The sequence below is a fragment of the Oncorhynchus keta genome, chromosome 6, assembly GCF_023373465.1.
Source record: "Oncorhynchus keta strain PuntledgeMale-10-30-2019 chromosome 6, Oket_V2, whole genome shotgun sequence".
NCBI lineage: Eukaryota > Metazoa > Chordata > Actinopteri > Salmoniformes > Salmonidae > Oncorhynchus > Oncorhynchus keta.
Window position 1 is genome coordinate 16,852,942 of NC_068426.1, and position 18,846 is coordinate 16,871,787.

General features: G+C 46.1%; 2 protein-coding genes across 4 annotated transcripts in view; one reads left to right on the forward strand and one right to left on the reverse strand.

Annotated features, from left to right (window-relative positions):
* Positions 1-18,846, reverse strand: part of LOC127930735 (uncharacterized) — a 212,792-nt gene that overhangs the window by 16,802 nt on the left and 177,144 nt on the right. The window contains exons 2-3 of one of the 3 annotated variants that reach the window (XR_008139096.1): positions 18,685-18,844; positions 13,787-16,389 (exon numbers count right to left, since the gene is read on the reverse strand). The gene's annotated coding sequence lies outside the window, so the exon portion shown is untranslated. Of the gene's footprint in view, positions 1-13,786; positions 18,845-18,846 lie in introns of those variants that run through there. The other 2 variants (XR_008139097.1, XM_052520982.1) reach the window with 2 other exon arrangements.
* LOC118385076 (leucine-rich repeat neuronal protein 4-like) lies at positions 11,805-13,832 on the forward strand. Its single transcript, XM_035771915.2, has 2 exons — positions 11,805-11,957; positions 12,701-13,832. The coding sequence occupies exons 1-2, from the start codon at positions 11,942-11,944 to the stop codon at positions 13,447-13,449; spliced, it is 765 nt and encodes a 254-aa protein (XP_035627808.1). The 5' UTR covers positions 11,805-11,941; the 3' UTR covers positions 13,450-13,832.

An 18,846-nucleotide genomic window follows, 5' to 3' on the forward strand; every position in this document is an offset into this window, starting at 1 on the left:
TTCCTATTACTCACTTCTGTGAGTGTATAATGTCTTGGCTTTTCTTACTGTCAGCATTTAGATTGAGTCTTTCATTCTGAGTAAATCAAACCCTATATACAGTGCATTCAGAAAGTATTGCGACCCCTTCCCTTTTTCCACATTTTGTTACATTTACAGACATATTTAAATGGATCAAATAAAATAAATCACCAATCTGCACACAATACCCCATAATGACAAAGTGAAAACAAGTTTTAATCAGAAATACCTTATTTACATAAGCATTCAGACCCTTTGCTATGAGACTCGAAATTGAGCTCAGGTGCATCCTGTTTTCATTGATCATCCTTGAGATGTTTATTCAACTTGGAGTCCACCTGTGGTACATTCAATTGATTGGACATGTGTAAAGAAGTTCGTCTGTTGTTTGAAGAGAGTCAGACCGAAATGCAGCGTGTAGGTTACTCATGACTTTTAATGAAGATAATGCGGCACATGAAATAACTGAAAATACAAAAACAACAAACGAGTGAAACGAATTACAGCCTATCTGGTGACTAACACAGAGACAGGTACAATCACCCACGAAATACAACGCGCACTCAGGCTGCCTAAATACGGTTCCCAATCCGAGACAACGAGAATCAGCTGACTCCAATTAGGAATCGCCTCAGGCAGCCAAGCCTAACTAGACACACCCCTAATAATACACACTCCCAATTAATACAAACCCCAATACGAAATACAACATATAAACCCATGTCACACCCTGGCCTACCCAAACATATAACAAAAACACAAGATACAATGACCAAGGCGTGACAGAACCCCCCTAAGGTGCGGACTCCGGGATGCACCTCAAGAGCATAGGGAGGGTCCGGGTGGGCGTCTGTCCATGGTGGCGGTTCTGGCTCGGGACGTGGACCCCACTCCATAAATGTCCTAGTTCCTCCCCTTCGCGTCCTAGGATAATCCACCTTCTCCGCCGACCATGGCCTAATAGTCTTCACCCTGATCCCCACATAACCGAGGGGCAGCTCGGGACTGAGGGGCAGCTCGGGACAGAGGGGCAGCTCGGGACAGAGGGGCAGCTCGGGACAGAGGGGCAGCTCGGGACAGAGGGGCAGCTCGGGACAGAGGGGCAGCTCGGGACAGAGGGGCAGCTCGGGACAGAGGGGCAGCTCGGGACAGAGGGGCAGCTCGGGACAGAGGGGCAGCTCGGGACAGAGGGGGAGCTCGGGACAGAGGGGGAGCCCGGTACAGAGAGGGAGCCCGGTACTGAGGGGGAGCCCGGTACAGAGAGGGAGCCTAGTACTGAAAGGAAGCTCAGTACTGAGAGGAAGCTCAGTACTGAGAGGAAGCTCAGTACTGAGACGAAGCTCAGGCAGGTAGTAGGCTCCGGTAAATCCTGGCTGGCTGGTGGACCTGGATGATTCAGGTTGTCTGGCCGATCTAGAAGATCTAGGTTGACGGGCAGATCTGGAAGAGACTGGTTGTCGGGCAGATCTGGAAGAGACTGGTTGTCGGGCAGATCTGTTAGAGACTGGTTGTCGGGCAGATCTGGAAGAGACTGGTTGTCGGGCAGATCTGGTAGAGACTGGTTGTCGGGCAGATCTGGAAGAGACTGGTTGTCGGGCAGATCTGGAAGAGACTGGTTGTCGGGCAGATCTGGAAGAGACTGGTTGTCGGGCAGATCTGGAAGAGACTGGTTGTCGGGCAGATCTGGAAGAGACTGGTTGTCGGGCAGATCTGGAAGAGACTGGTTGTCGGGCAGATCTGGAAGAGACTGGTTGTCGGGCAGATCTGGAAGAGACTGGTTGTCGGGCAGATCTGGAAGAGACTGGTTGTCGGGCAGATCTGGAAGAGACTGGTTGTCTGGCAGATCTGGAAGAGACTGGTTGTCTGGCAGATCTGGAAGAGACTGGTTGTCTGGCAGATCTGGAAGAGACTGGTTGTCTGGCAGATCTGGAAGAGACTGGTTGTCTGGCAGATCTGGAAGAGACTGGTTGTCTGGCGGCGCTGGGAGGACTGGCGGCACTGGCGGCGCTGGGCAGACTGGCGGTACTGGCGGCGCTGGGCAGACTGGGAGCACTGGCGGCGCTGGGCAGACTGGGAGCACTGGCGGCGCTGGGCAGACTGGGAGCACTGGCGGCGCTGGGCAGACTGGGAGCACTGGCGGCGCTGGGCAGACTGGGAGCACTGGCGGCGCTGGGCAGACTGGCGGCGCTGGGCAGACTGGGAGCTCTGGCGGCGCTGGGCAGACTGGCACTTCTGGCGGATCCTGGCAGACTGGTGACGCTGGGCCGACTGGCGGCGCTGGGCAGACAGGAGACTCCGGCAGCGCAGGAGAGGAGAAAAGCTCTGGCTGCGCTAAACAGGCGAGGCGCACTGGAGGCCTGGTGCGTGGTGCTGGAACTGGTGGTACTGGCGCGAGGACACGCACAGGAAGCCTGGTGCGGGAGCTGCTACCGGAGGACTGGTGTGTAGAGGTGGCTCTGGATAGACCGGACCGTGCAGGCGCACTGGAGCTCTAGAGCACCAAGCCTGCCCAAGCTTACCTGGCTCGATGCCCACTCTAGCCCGGCCAATAGGAAGGGCTGGTATGTGTCGCAGCTGGCTCTGCACCCGCACTGGAAACACTGTGCGCTCCATAGCATAACACGGTGCCTGCCCGGTCTCTCTAGCCCAACGGTGAGCACAGGGAGTATGCGCAGGTTTCCTACCTGGCATAACTATTCTCCCTTTTAGCCCCCCCCCCCCCCAATATTTTTTGGGGGGTGACTTTCCGGTTTCCAACCGTGTCGCAGTGCTGCCTCCTCATACATGCGCCTCTCCGCTTTAGCTGCCTCTTCACCTGTTCCCATGGGAGGTGATCTCTTCCGGCCAATATCTCCTCCCAAGTGTAACAACCTTTACCATCCAACACGTCTTCCCATGTCCATTCTCCAAATAATTCATTCTCCCTTTGCTGCTCCAGCTGTCGCTGCCTGTTTAAACCAGCGCTTCTCAGTTTTTCCCGGCGTGTCTTTTTCTTTAACTCGATTCCCCTGTAGCCTTCTTCGCACTGCTGTAGGGAATCCCAGGCGGGCTCCTGCACTCGCTCTGGGTCGACCGCACACCTGTCGATTTCTTCCCACGTTGTATATTCCTTGCTTCTGTTGTCCATAACGTCCTCCTTTAGATCCTGCCAGTTCACACGCTTGCTCGGTCTGTGAAGGGTGGGTGATTCTGTAACGAAGTTCGTCTGTTGTTTGAAGAGAGTCAGACCGAAATGCAGCGTGTAGGTTACTCATGACTTTTAATGAAGATAATGCGGTACATGAAATAACTGAAAAAACAACAAAGGAGTGAAACGAATTACAGCCTATCTGGTGACTAACACAGAGACAGGTACAATCACCCACGAAATACAACGCGCACTCAGGCTGCCTAAATACGGTTCCCAATCCGAGACAACGAGAATCAGCTGACTCCAATTAGGAATCGCCTCAGGCAGCCAAGCCTAACTAGACACACCCCTAATAATACACACTCCCAATTAATACAAACCCCAATACGAAATACAACATATAAACCCATGTCACACCCTGGCCTACCCAAACATATAACAAAAACACAAGATACAATGACCAAGGCGTGACAACATGATTTGGAAAGGCACACACTTGTCTATATAAGGTCCCACAGTTGCCAGTGCATGTCAGAGCAAAAACCAAGCCATGAGGTCGAGGGAATTGTCTGTAGACCTCTGAGATAGGATTGTGTTGAGGCACAGATCTGAGGAAAGGTACCAAAAAATGTATGCAGCATTGAAGGTCCCCAATAACATCATTCTTAAATGGAAGAAGTTTGGAACCACCAAGATTCTTACCAGAGCTGGCCGCCCGGCCAAACTCTCCCAATCAGGGGGAGAAGGAACTTGGTCAGGGAGGTGACCAAGAACCCAATGGTCACTCTGACAGAGCTCTAGAGTTTCGCTGTGGAGATGAGAGAACCTTCCAGAAGAACCATCTCTGCAGCACTCCGCCAATCAACCTTTATGGTAGAGTGGGCAGAGGGAAGCCACTCCTCAGTAAAAGGCACATGACAGCCGGGTTGGAGTTTTCCAAAAGGCCAGTTTGGTGCCAGTTTGCCTGAAATCATCTCTACAGTGAAGCATGGTGGTGGCAGCATCACGCTGTGGGGATGTTTTTCATCAGGTACTGGGAGACTAGTCAGGATCGAGGCAAAGATGAACGGAGCAAAGTACAGAGAAATCCTTGATAAAAACCTTCTCCAGAGTGCTCAGGACCTTTGACTGTGGCGAAGGTTCACCTTCCAACAGGACGACAAACCTAAGAACACAGGAAAGACAACACAAACTACCTGCCCTCCAGGACACCTACTCCACCCGATGTCACAGGAAGGCCATAAAGATCATCAAGGACAACAACCACCGAGCCACTGCCTGTTCACCCCGCTATCATCCAGAATGCGAGGTCAGTACAGGTGCATCAAAGCAGGGACTGAGAGACTGAAAAACAGCTTCTATCTCAAGGCCATCAGACTGACAGCCACCACTAACATTGAGTGGCTGCTGCCAACATACTGATTCAACTCAAGCCACTTTAATAATGGAAATTGATGTAAAAAATGTATCACTAGCCACTTTAAACAATGCCACTTAATATAATGTTTACATACCCTACATTACTCATCTCATATGTATATGTATATACTGAACTCATTTATACTGCTGCATCTACTGCATCTTGCCATCTTTATGTAATATATGTATCACTAGCCACTTTAAACTATGCCACTTTATGTTTATATACCCTACATTACTCATCTCATATGTATATACTGTACTCTATACCATCTACTGCATCTTGCCTATGCCGCTCTGTACCATCACTCATTCATATATCTTTATGTACATATTCTTTATCCCTTTACACTTGTGTGTATGAGGTAGTAGTTGAATCCATTTTAGAATAAGGCTGTATCGTAACAAAATCTGCAACATGTCCAGGGGTCTGAATACTTTCCGAATGCACTGTATTGCAATATTGTGTACGTGATGAAGCAGTGTCTGGCCTATGTTCTTGGAAAGGAGGAAGTTTCTATGACAGCTTGTGTATTCCACCCTATTGAGCAATTCCTCATCCAGCAAGATGTCAGGCTACACACATCAATCTTCAGTATTACCTAGTAACCTTTCTTTCAAAAGAAAATACCCTTGCTGAACACACACGGAGACGAGTGATCAAATTTATTTCAAGGATTTTGTCACAGAAAGTGTCTAGGTTTGTGCACTGCTATGATCTTAGCAACCGCTCAGAAATGCAGGACATGAAATACAGGCTGGTTTTCATGACAGCTGGTCCCTGCCCATATTACCACACCATGTAACTGTAAACAGACGTAGAGAAAGAAGAGGGAGGGGCCAATAGAGATGGAGAAAGGAGAGGGAGGGACCAATAGAGATGGAGAAAGGAGAGGGAGGGACCAATTGAGATGGAGAAAGGAAGGAAGGAAGGAGTGCAGATAGGAATGGGTTGTGGAGCAGATGGACAGAGAGTAGGGAAGGATGAGAGTGGACAGAGAAAAGGGATCAGGGCAAAGAGCATGGGGTTATAAAACTAAGGCAGGGAGGGGTGGAAGCTGGGCTGGTACAGTCTTGACATCACTGCTAACATGCCAAAGTAAGCCTCTACAAAAAGCCCCACCTCACAACCCCGCAGAAAGTGCACTCGTGTAGAATACTGGTGTGTTGAGCTCAGAGTGTAATGGCACACTAATAAGGCTTACCAACAACGACGAGACGGCCTACAGGGAGGAGGTGAGGGCCCTCAGAGTGTGGTGTCAGGAAATTAACCTCACACTCAACGTCAACAAAACAACGGAAAAGATTGTGGACTTCAGGAAACAGCAGAGGGATCCCCCCCCATCCACATCGACGGGACAGTAGTGGAGAGGGTAGTAAGTTTTAAGATCCTCGGCGTACACATCACAGACAAACTGAATTGGTCGACCCACACAGACAGCATCGTGAAGAAGGCGCAGCAGCACCTCTTCAACCTCAGGAGGCTGAAGAAATTCGGCTTGTCACCAAAAGCACTCCCAAACTTCTACAGATGCACAATCGAGAGCATCCTGGCGGGCTGTATCACCGCCTGGTACGGCAACTGCTCCGCCCACAACCGTAAGGCTCTCCAGAGGGTAGTGAGGTCTACACAACTCATCACCGGGGGCAAACTACCTGCCCTCCAGGACACCTACACCACGCAATGTCACAGGAAGGCCATAAAGATCATCAAGGACAACAACCACTACCTGTTCACCCCGCTATCATCCAGAAGGCGAGGTCAGTACAGGTGCATCAAAGCAGGGACCAAGAGATTGAAAAACAGCTTCTATCTCAAGGCCAATCAGACTGTTAAACAGCCACCACCAACATTGAGTGGCTGCTGCCAACATACTGACTCAACTCCAGCCACTTTAATAATATAAATTGATGTAAAAAATGTATCACTAGCCACTTTAAACAATGCTACTTAATATAATGTTTACATACCCTACATTACTCATCTCATATGTATATACTGTACTTGATACCATCTACTGCATCTTGCCTATGCCGCTCTGTACCATCACTCATTCATATATCTTTATGTACATATTCTTTATCCCTTTACACTTGTGTGTATAAGGTAGTAGTTGTGGAATTGTTAGGTTAGATTACTCGTTGGTTATTACTGCATTGTCAGAACTAGAAGCACAAGCATTTCGCTACATTCGCATTAACAGCTGCTAACCATGTGTATGTGACAAATAAAATTAGATTTGATAGGAGTGGCTTCGGGATATGTCTCTGAATGTCCTTGAGTGGCCCAGCCAGAGCCCCAATTTAACATCTTTGGAGAGACCTGGAAAGAGCTGTGCAGCAACGCTCCCTATTCAACCTGACAGAGCTTGAGAGGATATGCAGAGAAGAATGATGGGATAAACTCCCCAAATACAGGTGTGCCAAGCTTTTTGCGTCATGCCTAAGAAGACTGAAGGCTGTAATCGCTACCAAAGGTGCTTCAACAAAGTACTGAGTAAACGGTCTGAATACTTATGTCACTGTGATTTTCATTTTTTTTCTTTCTAAAAACCTGTTTTGTTTTGTCATTATGGGATATTGTGTGTAGATTGATGAGGTAAAAAAAACAATTGAATCCATTTTAGAATAAGGTTGTATCGTAACAAAATCTGGAAAAAGTCCAGGGGTCTGAATACTTTCCGAATGCACTGTATTGCAATACTGTGTACGTGATGAAGCAGTGTCTGGCCTATGTTATTGGAAAGGAGGAAGTTTCTATGACAGCTTGTGTATTCCACCCTATTGAGCAATTCCTCATCCAGCAAGATGTCAGGCTACACACATCAATCTTCAGTATTACCTAGTAACCTTTCTTTCAAAAGAAAATACCCTTGCTGAACACACACGGAGACTAGTGACCAAATGTATTTCAAGGATTTTGACACAGAAAGTGTCTAGGTTTGTGCACTGCTATGATCTTAGCAACTGCTCAGAAATGCAGGACATGAAATACGGGCTGATTTTCATGACAGCTGGTCCCTGCCCATATTACCACACCATGTAACTGTAAACAGACGTAGAGAAAGAAGAGGGAGGGACCAATAGAGATGGAGAAATGAGAGGGAGGGACCAATAGAGATGGAGAAATGAGAGGGAGGGACCAATAGAGATGGAGAAAGGAGAGGGAGGGACCAATTGAGATGGAGAAAGGAAGGAAGGAAGGAGTGCAGATAGGAATGGGTTGTGGAGCAGATGGACAGAGAGTAGGGAAGGATGAGAGTGGACAGAGAAAAGGGATCAGGGCAAAGAGCATGGGGTTATAAAACTAAGGCAGGGAGGGGTGGAAGCTGGGCTGGTACAGTCTTGACATCACTGCTAACATGCCAAAGTAAGCCTCTACAAAAAGCCCCACCTCACAACCCCGCAGAAAGTGCACTCGTGTAGAATACTGGTGTGTTGAGCTCAGAGTGTAATGGCACACTAATAATGCTTACCAACAACGACGAGACGGCCTACAGGGAGGAGGTGAGGGCCCTCGGAGTGTGGTGTCAGGAAATTAACCTCACACTCAACATCAACAAAACAAAGGAGAAGATTGTGGACTTCATGAAACAGCAGAGGGAGCACCCCCCTATCCACATCGTCGGGACAGTAGTGGAGAGGGTAGTAAGTTTTAAGTTCCTCGACTTACACATCACGGACAAACTGAAATGGTCCACCCACACAGACAGCGTTGTGAAGAAGGCACAGCAGCGCCTCTTCAACCTCAGGAGGCTGAAGAAATTCAGCTTGTCACCAAAAGCACTCACAAACTTCTACAGATGCACAATCGAGAGCATCCTGTCGGGCTGTATCACCGCCTGGTACGGCAACTGCTCCGCCCACAGCCGTAACGCTCTCCAGAGGGTAGTGAGGTCTGCACAACGCATCACCGGGGGCAAACTACCTGCCCTCCAGGACACCTACACAACCCGATGTCACAGGAAGGCCATAAAGATCATCAAGGACAACAACCACCCGAGCCACTGCCTGTTCACCCCGCTATCATCCAGAAGGCGAGGTCAGTACAGGTGCATCAAAGCAGGGACCGAGAGACTGAAAAACAGCTTCTATCTCAAGGCCATCAGACTGTTAAACAGCCACCACTAACATTGAGTGGCTGCTGCCAACATACTGACTCAACTCCAGCCACTTTAATAATAGAAATTGGTGGAAAAAATGTATCACTAGCCACTTTAAACAATGCCACTTAATATAATGTTTACATACCCTACATTACTCATCTCATACAGTGGGGCAAAAAAGTATTTAGTCAGCCACCAATTGTGCAAGTTCTCCCACTTAAAAAAATGAGAGGCCTGTAATTTTCATCATAGGTACACTTCAACTATGACAGACAAAATGAGGGGAAAAAATCCAGAAAATCACATTGTAGGATTTGTAATGAATTTATTTGCAAATTATGGTGGAAAATAAGTATTTGGTCAATAACAAAAGTTTATCTCAATACTTTGTTATATACCCTTTGTTGGCAATGACAGAGGTCAAATGTTTTCTGTAAGTCTTCACAAGGTTTTCACACACTGTTGCTGGTATTTTGGTCCATTCCTCCATGCAGATCTCCTCTAGAGCAGTGATGTTTTGGGGCTGTTGCTGGGCAACACGGACTTTCAACTCCCTCCAAAGATTTTCTATGGGGTTGAGATCTGGAGACTGGCTAGGCCACTCCAGGACCTTGAAATGCTTCTTACGAAGCCACTCCTTCGTTGCCCGGGCGGTGTGTTTGGGATCATTGTCATGCTGAAAGACCCAGCCACGTTTCATCTTCAATGCCCTTGCTGATGGAAGGAGGTTTTCACTCAAAATCTCACGATACATGGCCCCATTCATTCTTTCCTTTACACGGATCAGTAGTCCTGGTCCCTTTGCAGAAAAACAGTGCCACAGCATGATGTTTCCACCACAATGCTTCACAGTAGGTATGGTATTCTTTGGATGCAACTCAGCATTCTTTGTCCTCCAAACACGACGAGTTGAGTTTTTACCAAAAAGTTATATTTTGGTTTCATCTGACCATATGACATTCTCCCAATCTTCTTCTGGATCATCCAAATGCTCTCTAGCAAACTACAGAGGGGCCTGGACATGTACTGGCTTAAGCAGGGGGACACGTCTGGCACTGCAGGATTTGAGTCCCTGGCGGCGTAGTGTGTTACTGATGGTAGGCTTTGTTACTTTGGTCCCAGCTTTCTGCAGGTCATTCACTAGGTCCCCCCGTGTGGTTCTGGGATTTTTGCTCACCATTGTGATCATTTTGACCCCACAGGGTGAGATCTTGCGTGGAGCCCCAGATCGAGGGAGATTACCAGTGGTCTTGTATGTCTTCCATTTCCTAATAATTGCTCCCACAGTTGATTTCTTCAAACCAAGCTGCTTACCTATTGCAGATTCAGGCTTCCCAGCCTGGTGCAGGTCTACAATTTTGTTTCTGGTGTCCTTTGACAGCTCTTTGGTCTTAGCCATAGTGGAGTTTGGAGTGTGACTGTTTGAGGTTGTGGACAGGTGTCTTTTATACTGATAACAAGTTCAAACAGGTGCCATTAATACAGGTAATGAGTGGAGGACAGAGGAGCCTCTTAAAGAAGAAGTTACAGGTCTGTGAGAGCCAGAAATCTTGCTTGTTTGTAGGTGACCAAATACTTATTTTCCACCATAATTTGGAAATAAATTCATTAAAAATCCTACAATGTGATTTTCTGGATTTATTTTCTCATTTTGTCTGTCATAGTTGAAGTGTACCTATGATGAAAATTACAGGCCTCTCTCATCTTTTTAAGTGGGAGAACTTGCACAATTGGTGGCTGACTAAATACTTTTTTGCCCCACTGTATGTACATGTATATACTGTACTCTATATCATCTACTGCATCTTTATGTAATACATGTATCACTAGCCACTTTAAACTATGCCACTTTGTTTACATACCCTACATTACTCATCTCATATGTATTTTCTGTACTCGATACCATCTACTGCATCTTGCCTATGCCGTTCTGTACCATCACTCATTCATATATCTTTATGTACATATTCTTCATCCCTTTACACTTGTGTGTATAAAGTAGTAGTTGTGGAATTGTTATGTTAGATTACTCGTTGGTTATTACTGCATGGTCAGAACTAGAAGCACAAGCATTTCGCTACACTCACATTTACATCTGCTCACAATTTGTATGTGACAAATACAATTTGATTTGATATATTTAGGTTTACTTTTGGAATCCACATTTCTGTAATTTAACAGATTGTATTGCACAGTGCTAAGCAATTACTGACTACAACAGACATTGCAGGCACCAAAGGACTGAGGAAGTGGGCAAGAGAGAACTGGGATCAGTGTAACCATTGTAAAGCCCCTAATGCTTCATAGTCTCACAGCAAGATAATTCCATTTCCACCAGCTACATATTTTCACATCCTACCTGCCCTGACTAATTCTTACAAAACATTTTAGCGCCTGTCCAATCTCAGCCCTACGTGGGCATTAGTTCACTTTTTGTTTTTGTTTGTTTTGTATAGAGTAATTCTAGAAATGTGAAGAAATCAATACACTCAACCTGATTCGCTATTCTATCTTATCCTTCTCTTGTCCTGCTTGTGCAACTGTTTCAATGTGTTGCTTTCTCTTGACTGAAAAGCTCAGCCTCTCTTCAGTGTAAATAAGTAACTACTATTTTCTGTTGAGCTTTGATTCAGAGCAGCAGGTGGGCAAGTCCAGTCCAGTCCAGTCAAATTCTTCTCTGACTTCATTCAACCACTGAACACTTGCCTCCTCCATGTATGATGACAGTATGTGCGTGTAGAACAGTCTTAACTAGACAGTGTTTGGGACAGTCATACAGCCAGTAAAGAGGGGGAAGGAGAGGTGAGCCATTGAGCGGAAGGGTTGGGAGGTACTGGTGTGTGTCTGACAGTGACAGATGTGTGTGAACCAGCCTGGGCAAGCAGACAGAATCAACCCCATCCATTCACTGTGCTCCAGCCCTATCAGGCAGAAAGTCTCATTCATGAACAGGGTTTCTCTGGAAATAAACACACATCAATGGAATGCAATAGGAGTTCATGTGATTTGCAGCTGACTGCACTGGGAGTTACCTCACATACAGGGGAAGCAAGCGAGAGACACACACACGCACATTGCCAAACCACCATGGAACAGAGAGAGAGAGAGTGGTTGAGCAGGAAGAGAGGGATAGCAATAGACCGGGTAGAGAAGGGGTAAGGGGAGGGAGAAAAGAAGGAGGGGATTGTTGGGGAGTTAGGAAAAATGTATAAAAAGAGGGAGAGACAGTAAAAGAACAGAAAGTAAGAGATTTCAAAAGCGATTAATGACTCGACTATCAGGTGAACAAATATTTTTTTTAAACATTTTCATCAATCTAAAATGTTCTATTCCTTATTCTATATGAATTACTAAAGAGAACATTTGTTTACAACCTTTTGAAGGCTTTTGACACACATGTAACTCGTTAACTACTGGCATACAGTTTTGTTGATTCGGGTCGTCTCTCTCTCTCAATGTTAGTGTAGTTCTACTAAACCTTACCTCCGTTTTTTTAGTGTGTTCTGTTAGTATTAGTATGTTTATTCATCCATACTTGTTTATCTGGGGTATCTTTCAGGTCGATGTACTGTTTTTGTATAGAATCATGTGGAGATTGCATTGGCAGCTCTGCTGTAGAGGTGGAGGTGCTGTGTGTGTGTAAAGCCTGGCTCTGACCTATTGTGCAATAAAGTCTGCTAGTTAGATTATTATATAAACTAATAATCTTTGGGTTTCAGATTACTATGTTGTTGTTCTTTTAAATCCCACATGAGGGTGGTGCCTGTAACCACTTCCACTGGTGTGATAGATAAAAAGGTTTGAATGAAATAAACTTGACGATTAAGCTGTACAATATCCCGTGAAGGTGAAATCAAGCCTTCTTCACAAATTTAAAAATAACAACACATTTGGAATCTTTTGTAAAAGTCTAACAGACTTAGTTCTTGGTATGTCTCCAAACGAATACATTTAGAGTGGGTTGTTTCATAAGCAGATCGTGTCATACCCTCTGTAATGGAATGCTATTTTCTATCATCTTCAGATGCAATGTCCACCCACAAGGATCCTCCACCTCCACTCATAATCTTCACACTGGCCCTTCTCAATGGATACTCCTCCTTCGCTGCACCCTCTGACGTCTCAGGGACCAACCACACAGCCACCCTTCCTCTAAGGCCACACGGACGCATGTATGAAATGTTGGCGCTCTCCTCAAATGATGACTATGACCTGAATTGGGTCACCACTCCACCCCCGCCTACTCCCTCACGGGGCACCAATCCTCAGTCCTGTGACTACAACCCCTGCCGGGAGCTACAGACCCCCTGTGCCCAGCTGGCAGCCTCCAGTAGCTGCCTGTGTCCAGGGGTGAGTGGGCCCCACGTGGCCCCAGAGCCTCCAGACCTTAAGAGACTGTCTATGGAAGGGCCAGGGGTGGTTGTTCAGTGGTGTGCACCATCGTCTGTTGTGACCCATTATGAGGTGGTGGTGGGTACCCTGGAGCCCCTGGTGTTTGGGGAGGACAAGAGGAGTGGTGTTGTGGGAAAGGTGGGGCAGGGGGTGGAGGTGTGTGTGGTGGCGGTGAATGACGCAGGAGTCAGCGAGCGTCAGAGGCGGTCCTGTACGATGTACCAGCCCCCTGGAGACAGTAGTCTGGCCCTAAAAGCTGGGCTGATCGGAGGGGCCCTGGGGCTCCTGCTGCTCCTCTCACTGGCTGTCCTGCTTTGGAGGCACAGGGCTCGGAGAAAAGCAGATGCCAGGATCACCCGGGCCACGGAGGAAACACTATGAAAGGACTGAAGGAAGGCTATGGAAGAGGCTAACTCAAGAGTAGCTGTCCAGAACTGAGGCATATTTTACCATAAGAGACTGTTGTCTGTCTGTCTGTCTGTCTGTCTGTCTGTCTGTCTGTCTGTCTGTGCGTGTGTACACGTACTGAACAGGATGCTGAATAGGCCTGTGCTCACCAAAAGGCAGGAGGCACTCAGTCAGTCAGGTGATATGAAACAGCTTCCTGTCTTCTATACACATCTCAATTCAAACAATGACTCATCTCCTTTTGCTGACTTCAACTGCATTCACAGCCCAGATAAAATGCTAAAGCAAATACATTCAAAATGAAACAAGATGCAGGTAACATAACATAATATAATTAAAAAATATTAAAACAATGATTTATCATTTGTTATTCCTTATATAAACAAAACAGTTTGTCTTTTCTTGCTCATCACTGAAATAAATATACATAGTCTAGAGGAGAAACATTTTAAACGGTTTCAGAAAAGGAAGTGAATTCTCATCTTATGTTCTGTAAAGGCAACCATACAGTAGTTTTCAGTTACAAACAGCTGTTTAACTAGCTGCCTATGAAATCCCTCTTGAATGGGTTTGTGAGACAATGTCCTAGAAAATGTTGGTCGCCCAATCCTATAGTATTGGCATCAGAACAAAACTAGCACCAGTGTTCTATTTCCCCACAGATGAGATTCATGTGAAAGCTTGTGCTGGATGGGAAACGGGGAGGGGTATGTAACCTCTTCCCCAGGCTATAATGAAATGCATTTGGCCGGCCGAGTCTAAGGGGGATGTGCCACAGGATGTTATACTCCATTAGGAATAGTCTAAGTGGAAATATATAGGAAAAGTCCAAGTGGAATCCAACTCTGACATCACTCCAAGGAAGTAGATATGTAAAAGTTAGGGTAATTGTTATTTACCTTTATTTTACTAGGCAAGTCAGTTAAGAACAAATTCTTATTTTCAATGGCAGCCTAGGAACAGTGGGTTAACTGCCTGTTCAGGGGCAGAACGACAGATTTGTACCTTGTCAGCTCGGGGATTTGAACATGAAACCTTTCGGTTACTAGTCCAACGCTCTAGCCACTAGGCTACCCTGCCACCCCGTTAAAGTTAGGGTTACGGTTAGTGTTTAGGGTAGGGATGTCCCAAGGTTCCCGCTAAGCATCTACTGTCCAATATACACTGAGTGTACAAAATATTAGGAACACTTGCACTTTCCATGACATAGACTGACTGACCAGGTGAAGCTATGATCCCCTGGTAGTAGGTGCCAGGCTCACTGGTTTGAGTGTGTCAACAACTGCAACACTGCTGGGTTTTTCACTCTCAACCGTTTCCCATGTGTATCGAGAATGGTCCACCACCAAAAGGATATTCAGACAACTTGACAACTGTGGGAAGCATTGGAGTCAACATAGGTCAGCATCAACATGGTCAGCATCCCTGTGGATTGCTTTTGACACCTTGTAGAGGACGTGCCCCGACGAATTGTTCTGAGGGCAAAAGTGGGTGCAACTCAATATTAGGAAGGTGTTCCTAATGTTTTTTACACTCAGTGTATATCAGGGCCATATAGGCTAGCCTGAGTACCCGTCTGTTTAGCTAACATTCCACTCCTTTTACTCAGTGTCATTTCGCACATGAAAGACTTGGGGCCAAGGGCTGAGGGTTCATATGTTTACCAGATCTACCACTAAGGGGCAGCAGACTCCATAGATCCAGATTTCTGATACTGGTAGGCAAAGACTACCTCAAATATTGGTACAAAAGTATAGCCTACAAACAGACTTGGCACTGAACATACAATATGACAATTATGGAAATAAATATAAATACTACACTCTTTGTGTTGGTTTGGTCATTAGGCCTACTTTAATTCCTTTGTAATTTGCAGCCTCATATAAATACAGTAAGTAAGTGCCTACTAGGTTTATTTAAAGCCTACAAGGCTGGGGTTTTTGGTCATACCAAAGAGTATTGACTATTCATACCATAGCCATTATTGTCAGATGGGTAGCCAGCATTTGTTGATCCCCCTCGTTTGATCTCCGGCCATTGATTTGGCGGCAGAGGGCTTGTTCGAAATGGCAGTCGACTATGCAGGCGACTACCGAATGACTGATCTACAAAGAACCTGCCATCATAAATAACTAGACTTATTATTATTTGTAGATCAGTCACAATTTACCCATGATACATTATAGTTTTGATCCTCTTGAACAGGGCCAGTGTCACTCCATCGAATGGAAGCCAGAGCCTTCGTGCACAAACCCATGCAGTGGGTAAATGAAAATGATTTGGTTATCTGTCTGTAAATGGGAGCAGTATTATATGCCAGCTGAGCCTAAATGCTGCAATTGTGGTGGTGAACATGCACCTGAATTTCTGAATCAAATCAAATCAAATGTATTTATAAAGCCCTTCTTACATCAGCTGATATCTCAAAGTGCTGTACAGAAACCCAGCCTAAAACCCCAAACAGCAAGCAATGCAGGTGTAGAAGCATGGTGGCTAGGAAAAACTGCCTAGAAAGGCCCAAACCTAGGAAGAAACCTAGGGAAGTACCAGGCTATGTGGGGTGGCCAGTCCTCTTCTGGCTGTGCCGGGTGGAGATTATAACAGAACATGGCCAAGATGTTCAAATGTTCATAGATGACCAGCAGGGTCAAATAATAACAATCACAGTGGTTGTCGAGGGTGCAACAGGTCAGCACATCAGGAGTAAATGTCAGTTGGCTTTTCATAGCCGATCACATTCAGAGTATCTCTACCACTCCTGCTGTCTCTAGAGAGTTGAAAACTGCAGGTCTGGGACAGGTAGCACGTCCGGTGAACAGGTGAAACTGGAGCAGCAGCACGGCCAGGTGGACTGGGGACAGCAAGGAGTCATCATGCCAGGTAGTCCTGAGGCATGGACAAAGGGCTCAGGTCCTCCGAGAGAGAGAAAGAAAGAATTAGAGAGAGCATACTTAAATTCACACAGGACACCGGATAAGACAGGAGAAATACTCCAGATATAACAGACTGACCCTAGCCCCCCGACACATAAAGTACTGCAGCATAAATACTGGAGGCTGAGACAGGAGGGGTCGGGAGACACTGTGGCCCCGTCCAACGAAGTGTCCTGTTCGGGTGAATGAGACGGAGGTGGCAAGAATAAGGGCTGTCCAGAATGTCTCCTAACCGGAGGCGGTCAGAATAAGGGCTGTCCAGAATATCTCTTAACCGGAGGCGGTCAGAATAAGGGCTGTCCAGAATGTCTCCTAACCGGAGGCGGTCAGAATAAGGGCTGTCCAGAATATCTCCTAACCGGAGGCGGTCAGAATAAGGGCTGTCCAGAATATCTCTTAACCGGAGGCGGTCAGAATAAGGGCTGTCCAGAATATCTCTTAACCGGAGGCGGTCAGAATAAAGGCTGTCCAGAAGGTCTCCTAACTGGAGGCGGTCAGAATAAGGGCTGTCCAGAATGTCTCCTAACCGGAGGCGGTCAGAATAAGGGCTGTCCAGAATGTCTCCTAACCGGAGGCGGCGAGAAGAGTGGAAGAAAGGAGTGAAGTTGAGGAAGGAATGGTAGTAGGAGAAGAGACACCAGATTCCATGTTAACAGAGGGATCCTGACATGTTGCATGTTAAGAAGGTGGACTTTGTAGTGTTTATTACTTTGTAGCGTTTTTACTTTGTAGCGTGTATTACTTTGTAGTGTTTATTACTTTGTAGCGTGTATTACTTTGTAGCGTGTATTACTTTGTAGTGATTATTACTTTGTAGCATTTATTACTTTGTAGTGTTTATTAACTGCACAACACAAACAGAGAGGAAATCTGAGACAATAGGCATCATTGTGAGTGCGGCTATGCGTTTTTGGGGATTCCTTTTTCTTTTCTGCGGAGGCATTACAAGTAATCATGTCGATGAATGCCCCGTCCTCACAGGCACCTGAGGGATGTGATTTGAATGTGACTGAATGAGTGGGATGGTTGTTTGATTTATTTGTGTATTTACTCAGCTCCCTCTTCCCATAATGGAAAATATTTGTATTTTTGTTTTGCTTCAATACCCCGTACAGTAGGTGGCAGCAATACACCAGGATGTGTAGTCTGACATAAAGCTTGAAAGAATAAAAATAATGGAGGAAGAGGGTGGGGTCAAACTATCTGCTTTGAAAAGTGAATCTCAGAACATGGGAGTTTCTATGACTGGGGTAGCAGTAGATATAAAAGTTGACCAGTTGAGGGCAAAGCTTCCCGTTGTATGCGATGCTCGTCGTTTGATGCGACACAGACAGGGTGGTGAGTGGGGAAACAGGAGAGTCATGGCACCCCCACCCCCAGTTGTATTGCCCTTTTGGTTGCTATCTATGAAGCAGGAATGTGTGTGTGTGTGTGTGTGTGTGTGTGTGTGTGTGTGTGTGTGTGTGTGTGTGTGTGTGTGTGTGTGTGTGTGTGTGTGTGTGTGTGTGTGTGTGTGTGTGTGTGTGTGTGTGTGTGTGTGTGTGTGTGTGTGTGTGTGTGTGTGTGTGTGTGTGTGTGTGTGTGTGTGTGTGTGTGTGCGTGCGTGTGCGTGCGTGCGTGCGTGCGTGTATGTTAGAAACAAGGTCCCTTGGCATTGTGTCCATTTCAAGCTTTAAACAACAATTAAACAGCCGTCTAACTAATGTTTCTCAGCCTAGTTTCCTATTTAGTTCTCTTTATATGTACAGGCACAGAGCTTCCAGATGGCTCCAGCCTAAGGATTTTCAGGGCATGTACCTACGGGGAGATTAGAACCCCAAAGAAAAGATCCTAAAGGTACTTTCAGATTCAGGTTTATCATGACAGCCGCTTTATGAAAGGCCTTTACTTATGGCTAAACAGCTTCTACACAGTTTATTAATTAATGCTGTGGGATGAAATTAGGTGTTTCTAGGAGGTCTTAAACAGATCTACAGTGAAACAAACATGTACACTTTACACACATATTTATTGACTTTTAAAAAGACCACAGTAACATGACAGAATTTGTGCAAAGGCAACGAAATCTGCTAGGGGATATTAGATGTACAACAGTAGTATTCTGTAACAAGCAATACGTGTTAAACATGAGGCACATGCAATCAGGACAGCCTCTTTATGAAAGGCATTTAACTATGGATAAACAGTTTTTCTACACATCTTATTCATTAATGATGTGGGCATACCCAGGATTTACAGGCAGGACGTTTGATCTACACAGGGAGGGAAAACTTACGGAGTTATGATGGAGCGGGCAAGCGTCTTTGAGTTGGTGAATTCGAAACGGATAAGGGTCTTGTAGCTCCCTTCAGTAACCACGAGCACAACCGTTCCTTGATTTTAACTGGGCGGCTTTATTCTGTAGCTTCAGTGAGAATTATCCCCTTCCGTGAGAACT